This window comes from Plectropomus leopardus, unplaced genomic scaffold (assembly GCF_008729295.1).
Source record: "Plectropomus leopardus isolate mb unplaced genomic scaffold, YSFRI_Pleo_2.0 unplaced_scaffold4392, whole genome shotgun sequence".
Taxonomy (NCBI): Eukaryota; Metazoa; Chordata; class Actinopteri; order Perciformes; family Serranidae; genus Plectropomus; species Plectropomus leopardus.
This window is the reverse complement of record NW_024648141.1, coordinates 1-10,586: the sequence shown is the minus strand read 5'-3', so window position 1 is coordinate 10,586 and position 10,586 is coordinate 1. Positions and strand designations below refer to the sequence as shown.

At 37.8% G+C, this 10,586-nt stretch overlaps 1 protein-coding gene across 1 annotated transcript; it reads left to right on the top strand.

Annotated features, from left to right (window-relative positions):
• Window positions 1–2,280: 2,280 nt before the first annotated feature.
• Window positions 2,281–7,171, top strand: eif3i (eukaryotic translation initiation factor 3, subunit I; the record flags this gene model as incomplete). Its single annotated transcript, XM_042482325.1, has 6 exons — window positions 2,281–2,427; window positions 3,488–3,598; window positions 3,718–3,807; window positions 6,285–6,358; window positions 6,492–6,584; window positions 6,697–7,171. Coding segments are annotated over 6 exons (597 nt in total), but the record flags the coding sequence as incomplete, so codon positions are not given.
• Window positions 7,172–10,586: the final 3,415 nt, after the last annotated feature.

Below are 10,586 nucleotides of genomic sequence, written 5' to 3'. Positions count from 1 at the left end.
AGACACCTGAGATTGGAGCTACACTGATGATTCCTTTTTTCATTCACAGAACACGAGCTGAGTGAACACACTCTGAGTTTATTCAATAATCTCTGATCACCTGTTCTGAAACCCAAAGCTTTTCCCATCTCAGAGTTCAGGGTTAGAGTTTGTTAAACCTGCTTTCTGGCACGGACCTCAGGTGTCTGATGCTATTATTGGAAGGATCAATACAGAGGCTGATCTTTTTTGTTCAGGAGAACTTTTTGTGTAACCAGAGACAGACCAAATATTTGTCAGTCAAACACGCCCAGCTCCATTTAAATAAATGTGAATTCTAGCATGTTTACAGCGGTATAGTTTGACACATAAAAATAAAATGGTATTATCATTATTATTATTATTTTTATTTTTAATTGTATGGTGTCAGATCCAACTTGGCGAAGTGAGGGCATATTTCTGAAAAACCAAAGCTGATTTTTGTGGAAAGATGAAACAAGAAGGCTTCTGAGTTTTATTTTGTTTCCTCTAGCTTTGAATGAAGTGTGTATGATGATGATAAAATGACTGTTTGTTAAAATAGAGAGTGGTAGGTTTGATGATAGTGATACAGTGGTTCTTTTCCTATTTTCTTTTAAATCATTATCATATAATCACATAATTCTGTGGACTCGCTCTGAAATGTGACGTTTTTGCAGGTCCCTGAACGCAGCGTAGCATAACTTTCTTTTATCTTCTGTAGCATTTGTCACTCATGAGGTGGATATTTTGGTCTGTAGATCTCTTCACAGTCGGTGACATCAGTGAATGAGAGAAACTGTTTGCAGATGTTTGTAAGTGAAAGTAAAATGTGGATGGCGGAGTCCACACTACAACTAAAACGATAGTGACAGTGGTGAACGATGCTGTTTGGATCACTCCTGGAGCGATTTCATGAAAGATTAGAAATACTAACAGCCAATCAGAATCTGTCTTATTTAGACGTCACGTCCAACGCAGATCCTGACATCTCCTATGGACCACAAAATGTCTGTTTTTGTGTTAAAAAAAGATGTATAAAGCTGTGGGCGTTACTGTTTGGTTTTCTTTTACTTTTTCTTCCTGTAAATTTAGTCATTAATAGCTGATGAGTCTCCCTGACTGTAGCAGATTCTGTCCAGTAGATGGTGCTGTTTACTGTGAGCAGGACAAGAAGATGAAAGAAAAAAGTCTGTAGTGTTGACCAAAACACCTCATCTTATTATGATGCTTTATGGGCTACATAATCAATTTTGAATTTAAATCCCCTGAATTTAAAGTGTTAAATTTGTATGTCATCAGTACACTTCAGGGACATTTTTCTGCTGAATAAAGTGTCAGGAGTGTTTACAATATCAGCCTCTTAATTGCAGCTTATCTCTTTGATTTAGGATTTAAGAACAACCTTTAACATGATATACTCACTCTGTCACGGCTATTAACGGCTACATGACCATTACTGGGCTGCAGTTTACACATGAAAGTAATTTTTCCCTGAGACATGCAGCCAAACACTCTCTGGCACTGATGCGTCTCTGAGGTTGCTTTTGTCTTGACTGACGTCCTCTTTTAGCATCACCACAATGTCAGCAAACTGATGTTGACTCATATTAAAGTATGAATGAAACTTGTCAGTAGCAGCTCATCAATTTCCATTTGCATAGAGTGTGTAGTGTGTGCTTTTTGCCGCTGTTTGCAGAACGTTGTTGTTCATCAGTGTGGTTATGGTTATAGTTATAGAAATAGTGCTCGGTGTGGACGGCACTTTAAGCTTTATATTACAAAGTGATTTTGTTCCAGACCTGTTGCTGCTGCATCCGCTAAAACAACTTTTTTTTTTTTTTTTTACTTTATCTGACTAACGCTAATAAATTACTTTTCTAACTCTAACTATTACAAATTACACGTGAGAAAAAGATTAACATGCAATATGTGAATGTATAAAAAGTTACCATCAACTGAACATTAACTTCTGTCCGTCATAATTTTTGCATATATTTTGTCAACTCTGCTACCCAAACTTTTCTGGGGAGTTTCCATGAATTTTCCAATTATCCTGAAACCACATTACTGCAGGATTAGACACAAAAACCTGGGAAACTGTGGTCCAGGTTAAAAAATACCAGACTTGCTACTTTGTTTCAAGTCTTCATACGAGTCACAAAACTGTATGAATAATTACTTACAGGCAGGACAGAGGCACACAGAACTGAGCCAAACTGTTTCCACCTTTTGACAGTTTTTCTGTCAGGAATATGACTGCTGTCAGTGGTGTAATGTCTGTGTCCCTGTGTCTCTCCAGAGGACAACCAGCCCTACCTATCCGTCCCCTGCAGTGACCACAAGATCACCAGCGCTGTTTGGGGACCCCTGGGAGAGTTTGTCATCGCTGGCCACGAGAACGGAGAGTTCAACCAGTTCAGTGCCAAGGTAGGACACACACACACACACACACACACACACACACACACACACACACACACACACACACACACTCTCTCTCTCTCTCTTACAGGACAGAACAGGACAAATACTACAAATCAAATCAGTACCCAGACCAAGACACAAACAAAAACTTAGTAATAATAATAAAGTATAAGTGAAATATATGTGTACAATAATAAAAGTATCATAGCATATTAAAACAAAATTTGATGGTTGTTGGCCGGTATAAAATTTGATGTCCCTAAAACACATGGTCAATCATTCTGGGATATCTGGGAAGTCCAGCTCCATTCATTATGCACATGATTTTTTTCTAGCTTGGAAAAATGACGGACACCCTTTAGTGTGTGAAGGGGGTCTTGGAGACTTCCACTAGAGTCATATCAAGCGTCCGGCTAGCAAATCATGTGAACAAATCTTATCCTGGTTCCATAAACCTAAACACTAAATAATCCTAGACAGCAGAATGTCTGCTTAGTTTGCCAGCAAAGATGTCTGAATCTACTATAGTGAGTAAGAACAGGGTACTCACAAAGTCTTAAAAGTCTTTAAAAGCCTTGAATTTAATATTTTCAAATGCAAGGCATTAAAAAGTCTGACATTCATCAAAGTCTTAAATTTAGTTTATGAAGGTCTTAAGTTTTTTCTCGTCCTCTCACAGTGATGTTGCCTGTTATAAATCCCGCTGTGTTCTGAGTGTTATAACTGACTGTCAGTGATCATGTAACATCCAGGGAACACACTGTTCTTCCCTGGTAATGCTTCTTTTCAGTAATGATAACATGTATTATTAAGTTCAATTATTTTGGTAAATAATTATTTCTAGGTATAAAAATCTGATTTTGCATCATATCCTTCAGATGTTTGCCAATATGACCTTAAAGTTGGCGTTAAATTTCATTCCAGGGGGTTTAAAAAAGATCTTTAAAATTGAACTTTTTGAACCCTGAAGATTATGAAGCTTATACATTTGATATTTCAGATGTTAAGAGAACATCTTTAGTATTGAGAGTCTTTACAGTCGAGTGCTGTTATTTGTTTTCAGTCTGGAGAGATCCTGAAGAAGGCCAAAGAGCACACCAAGCAGATCAACGACATCCAGACATCCGTGGATCTCACCATGTTCATCAGCGCCTCCAAGGACAACACCGCCAAGGTCAGACCTCTGCCTGCTCTCCACGACAGCCCGTGGATTTTTGGCTCACCGCGTTACCTGCTGTTTGATATCACCGTTTATTTGTTTGAGAGTTTGACGTCTTCTGTGTTTCCTCTCAGCTGTTTGACTCCACTTCTCTGGATCACATCAAGACTTTCAAGACAGAGAGACCCGTCAACTCTGCTGCCATCTCCCCCATCATGGATCATGTAAGTGCGGACACAGTCAAACCAGTAAAAGCAGCGTTTCCCTTTACCATGCTACTGAAACAAACACCAATACAACAAACAACCTGTCAAGCAGTTTTACTGTCGCAGACAAATTTAGTGTCGCCAAAAAAGAAAAAAAAGTGAATGTTTGACCTCAGTTTGGTTTGCACTCCATAATCTCTATTATTGGCTGTAGGGTGATCACAAAACTCAGTTTTGCAGTGAACGAAAGTCCATGGATAATTATGTGTGTATCTGATCCACAAGCCAGCATTTATTTTAGCGAGAAATGTATAATTTTTTATATGCTTTACCTCTCATCCCATTAGATAAGCGCAGCTGACCAGCGGAGGCTGTTAGCGAGTTGATGTGACAAAAAAATCCAGAGTAGTTCAGTTTGTACATGAATACAGTTTATTTTTATAGATTAAATTGATGCAGAATTGATGAGACTACTGTAGACAAATGATGCCTTTTATGTTTTGTTTTTAGCAGGTTTTGTTTTCAGTGACATGATACATTAATAATAATAATAATATTCAGAAAAAAATCCATTGTGTGCTATATCTGTTAGAAAAAAAACCCCCAAAGTATCCTTTGCAGAAAAAATACCATAGCATATTTAAAAAGTCATGGGCAGTTTTTGATATAGTATACTGTGAGTTTTCATCAACATACTGTGTCTATAGAAGTGAAGAAAATCAAGTACATTATGCCCTTTTTTTTTTTTTTTTTTTTTTTTTTTACAATGCAGCATGTTAAAACAACCTTAGCATTTTTTTGAAAAGGAAAAAATACCATTGCAAAGTATGTTGAAAAAGGAATAATATAGTATGGTATACCATAAAAAAATTTACGAGCATAAACTGCCATAATATAGTCTACAGAAAGAAATTCCACTATGTAATATATCTGTCGGAGAAAAATCCATAGTATATTATGCCAAAAAATGCTAAGTGTACTGTGACTAAGTCACAGTACACTATGCCCAAAATATACCTATATATATATATATATATATATATATATATATATATATATAGTATGTATATAAAAAGCTACAGTTTAGTATGTTGAAAAAAAATGCCAGAGCAGAGTATGTGCATAGAAATCATAAAAACATAGTACAGTATGCCAAAAAAATGTTTTAAAAAAATTAAACTGCCATAGGAAAGTATGCGGAAAAAATGCCATAGTATACTTCGACATTTAAAAGTCATAGTATAGTATGTCAATACTAAGTCACAGTATACAATGTCAAAAAAGTGCAAAAGTGTGCATATAAAAAGCAATATTCAGTATTTTTCAAAAAGCCATAGTATCGCATGTTGATAGAAGTGAGAAAAATAAAGTACATTATGCCAAAAAAAAGTCACGGTATAGAAGTGTTTGTTTAAAACAAACCAAAAAAAAGCCATAGTATACTATGACTTTAAAAATGTATAGTATACTATGTCAAAAGTATAGTATGTGTGTAAAAAGCTTTAGTTATAGTATGCAAAAAAAAACGCCATAGCATAATATGTTGATAGAAGTCATAAAAACATAATACAAGAAAAATTTAATTTAAAATTTAAAAACAGCCTTAGCTGTATGTTCGAAATAAAAGCCACAGTACATTATTCCATACACGGTGAAACTGCTGTAATATGGTATGCTGAAAAAAATGCCATAGCACAGTATATCTGTTGAAAAAAGGCCACAAGGTAATATTCCAAACAAGCCTTAGTTTAGTATGTTAATAAAAAATCATAGTATAGAATGCCATAAAATAGTTCAGTATGTCCATAGCATATCACAGGACGCTGTGTCAAAAAAATCTTCATAGTAGGCCTATCGTATGTCTATAAATAGCTGTAGTGCAGTATTTTTAATAAGTGACATAGTGGGCCTATAATATATTAAGTATAGTGTATAACCATTAAGGACATTGTATACTGTGTCAATAAAAAAATCATAGTACTATATGCCATAAAAAAGCCGTACTATAGTTTGTGGAAAATATGCCATAGTTTGCCAAAGTCAGAAGAATGCCATGGTAGGCTATAGTATGTCTATAAAAAGCCACAGTATAATATTTTTAATAAGTGCCATAGCAGGCCTATATTATGTCAAAAAATGCCTTAGCAAAAGGAATAAAATATAAAAAGCCATGGCATAGTTTGTTGGTAGAAGTCATAAAAACAAAGTACAGTATGGCAAAAAAATCCACAATATCAGTTAAAAAAAAAGCCTTATCCATATGTTTGGGGGAAAAAATCTACAGTAGAGTATGTCATAAAAAATGAAAGAATAGCATGTTTAAAATGTCAGAATATATTATGCCAAAAATTAATTTATTCTTTTATACATGAACACAGCCAAAATTATCTAAAAATGAAGACCAAATGGTTGTTAAGGGTTAATAATTTTGTAGTGTGTGCTTTTTCAGATGCAAACTGGACATCATGTTTAACTTTAGACGTTTGTGTGTTCAGGTGGTGATGGGAGGAGGACAGGAGGCCATGGAGGTCACCACCACCTCCACCAGGATCGGCAAGTTTGAAGCCAGGTGGGTTAGAGTGCTGCCGCGCTGTCGTGCTGCCGCGCTGCTGTGCTGCCGCGCTGCTGTGCTGCCGCGCTGCCGCGCTGCGGACAGTTTAGGATGAAGCGCTAACCTGCCTTCCTTCCTTCTCTCCTCCCAGGTTCTTCCATGCTGCCTATGAAGAGGAGTTTGGCAGGGTCAAAGGTCATTTTGGCCCCATTAACTGTGTGGCATTCCACCCTGATGGCAAGAGGTAAGACACGAACATAACTTGGAAACACACTGTCCTAAAACATGAAGTTGGCTGCTCAGAAGTTGTCTGTGTGTGGCTGCTGACATGGTTGTTGTCCTGTGTTTGTTTACAGTTACAGCAGCGGAGGAGAGGACGGATACGTAAGGATTCATTACTTTGACCCACAGTACTTTGACTTTGAACTGGAGGCGTGAACAGTGAGGCTCCTCAATCCCACAGCGAACATCACATCAGTCCAGACAGGAAGAAGAAATACCGGACTGACGTGCATTTACAGTCTGCTAACCACCTCGCCTCTTCCCTTCATCTGAACCGATCTGAAGTCAGTAAGCGTATCACAGATTACTTCAAATAAAGGTAAAGAGGTGTTTTTCTAACGTCACGTGGAGACTGTCCTGGTGGTGGTAGCAGGAGTTGTTTTTGTACCCTGGACCTGCAGAGTGTTTGTGACTGGACTTACAAACCCACACTCCCCGATTCCCACCTCTATTTAATCTGATTCTACTAATTAGTAGAGTTTGAGTTATTGATATATTTTCTGTTGTAAGCCATTCCATCTAAAGTCACCATAAAATTTCTGAATTCAAGCTGTCTGTGTGATTTGTCAATCGTCTGATCGGTAATTCAGTCATTCTATACCAAGTCTTCGGGTTCAGGGTGTAAATGTGAACATCACTTTTTTTCACATCTTTTATTACAAATTTATGATAATGCACATTTCACAAGGATAAAACTCACATGTGGAGGAGCCACTCACCAGCTCACTCCACCTTCATGTGGAATGGTACAAAAAAAGCTAAAACAAATCTGTCACTTCCAAACCTGAACCTCTGAAGAGGTTCGCACACACATTCATACTCAAACATACAAACAGTGTAGGAGATAAAACGCTGAGCAGATGGGCGAAAGCAGCGTTTCCTAAACCTCTCCTTTAATACCACTCGCCCTGCATGTTTGTCCCACAGCTGATGCAGATCAACTGGTTGTGAACTTGAATCAGCTGTGTTGCAGCAGTGAGACATCTCAAACATGCAGGACGAGTAATACTTGAGGAAAGGTTTGGGAAACGCTGGGCTGAAGGGAATGACTGTGTTCATGATTTCAAATAAGTTACTGAGCAGAGATGTCTGGGCGAAGGGAGCAGTATGTACATGCTAAAGGTGACATCGTTCTAACCATGCATTTACTGAGAAATGAACACAGCAAGCCAAACCACTGCCAGATACTGGTTATTCAAACAGTATCGTGAACAGATGTTTAAAAACTAATGGAAAAGCCTTTTTGCATGTGAGCACAAGACTTCAAAATCATCTACATCTCTGCAGGCATTTTAGCGTGAGCCCCACAAACTGGTTTCTGTAATGCCATGGTAGGAGCGGTAACAATTGGGTGCGTTTCTTCACAGTAAAGCAGACCTGGCTCACAGCAGCTGAGAGGGAATTGTGGCATTTGTTTTTAACTTCATGGAGCTCCAGTTGGGTGGAGTTTAATACTCAGCACAGAGAACAGAGGGGCCAAATGTTCAGTGACAAATTCATGCAGCTGCGGCTGTAACGACCACTCAACTGGCTCTTCGCTGAGCTTGGAAACAAATGTAAATACTAGTGAGGTGTGAACCAGGTTTGCCATAAAAACGTCGTAAAACAGGAATACAAAAGGGTCCTATCATCGCAGCAGGAGAATATAGGAATCACAGGGGCTTGAGAACTTAAGTACAACCAGCCAGTCTCCCAGCGCCAGACTTCAAGTCGTCTTCACCTCTTCTTTTGGTCTGAAACACAAGAAGTTTAAGACAGTTACTACATTGAGCCCTTCCTGGTACTCCTCATATATAAAATTATAGGTGAAAATGTCTGTGACATACATTTTATCCTCAGGAAAAGTGGCCAGCAAAACAAGTTGAGGGTCAAAGAATTGACGAATGAGTTTTCTATTCATACCACCTGAATTCCCTATTCCAAAACACACAAAGCAGATTTTTTGTTTCTTTAATTTGAAATCTATGTGTTGTGCTTATATTCTTTTGTATTAACCACAAAAAGAAGCCTGAAAACTGACTTTTTCATTCATTTCAGGTACAAGGACAATACTGTTAAGATGCAATAATATGACTTTTTTGGCTATTTTTTAACTATACTATGACATTTTCTGCCATTTTTTGGACATGCAATAATATGACGGTTTCAGACAATTTTTCGACATTCTACGCTGCGGCGTGTCTCAACATGCTATTTTACGTGGTTTTCAGCTGTTTTTTGGAAAAGACATAATTTGGGGTTTTTGCCATACTATACTATAAAGTTTTAGGATGATTTTTGACATACTATATTATGATGTTTCAGACTTTTTTTTGGACATGTATTTTTACATTTTTTTGCCATACTTAACTATGACGTTTTCGATCGTTTTTTCAACATTCTGTACTATGACGTGTGTTGACATGCTATTTCATGTGGTTTTCAGCTGTGAATTTTGACATTTTTTGACATACTTTAATATGACTTTTTAAGGCAATTTTTTGATGTGCTATAATGTTTTCAGACTTTTCTCAGATGTGCTTTACTAGGATATCATATATATTATGACGTTTTCAGCCGTTTTTTGGACATGTTGTATTTTGACGTTTTTTTGCCATACTACGTCATTTTCAGGCGATTTCTTGAAGTTCTATAACATGACGTTTTTGGCCGTTTTTTGGACATGCTGTATGTTGGAGACCAGCCAAGAGTGAAAACTTGCACCCAGATCCAAACACAACCTGAGGGAGATGAACACCTTCACGAACATCCAAACGGGCGCACCGTGCTCATGAGCATGTTGAACATGTTCATGAATCAGCAGCAGCAGCCGCTTGAGCAACCGCGGAAAGGAAACCACATGCGGAAGAGGAAGTTTCAACTTTAACACACACCACCGCAAGGCCAGCCAATGAGGAGAGACGGAGAGTGGAGAGAGTGATGACACAACAGACCTCCAGATACAGAGGGACAACAGATCACTGTGAGCGCTTTTTGTGCTCGTCTTATCTTGCTTAGACTCTGTGTTAACTCCTGTAAGAGGGAGTGAGGCAACTGTTGCTTTTGATTTACGCTTTTCACATTTTTATCTTTGAATAAAGCCTGCCTCAAGCAATTTTAAGAGTGTTCGCCTTTTCATTCTTATGAGAATCTGGTGAGTGGCTAAAAGGCAAAAAAAAAAGACACACTACCTCTCTAATAAGCCACTCTCTTGCAGGTCTGAGGTACGGAGACTCCTAAAGAGGAGATCTGCGGCTCCTTGACACTAAGCTATGACGTTTATGGTTGTTTTTTCCACATTGTTTTTGGCCATTTTTTCAACATTCTATACAATGATGTGTCTCAACATGCTATTTTATGGTGTTTTTGGCTGTTTTTACAACGTCCTATGCTATCACGGCAGGCTATTTTATATGGTTTAATGTGGTTTTCAGCAGTTTTTTGGACAGCCATATTTTGAAATTTTTGCCATTCTATAGTGTAGTGTTCTCCTGTGTTTTTCGACATGCTACTTTATGTTGTTTTTGGCCCTCTTTGCAACATTCTATGCTATGGCGTGTCTCGGCAGGCTATTTTATGCAGTTTTGAGGTGTTTCAAGCTGTTTTTGGGACATGTCATATTATGACGTTTTTGCCATACTATAAGCCTTGCCCTTTTCGTCATTTTTTCAACATGCATTACTTTGGTGTTTTTGTCCGTTTTTGCAATATTCTATGCTATGGCATGTCTCGCCAGGCTATTTTATGCAGTTTTGGGGTGTTTCAAGCTGTTTTTGGGACATGTCAAAATTTGACATTTTTGCCATACTATAGCCTTGCCGTTTTCGTCATTTTTTCAACATGTATTATTTTCGTGTTTTTGTCCATTTTTGCAATATTCTTTGCTATGGCGTGTCTCGGCAGGCTATTTTATGATGTTTTGAGGTGTTTTGGTTGTTTTTGGGACATGTCATATTTTGACATTTTTGCCATACTATAGCCTTGC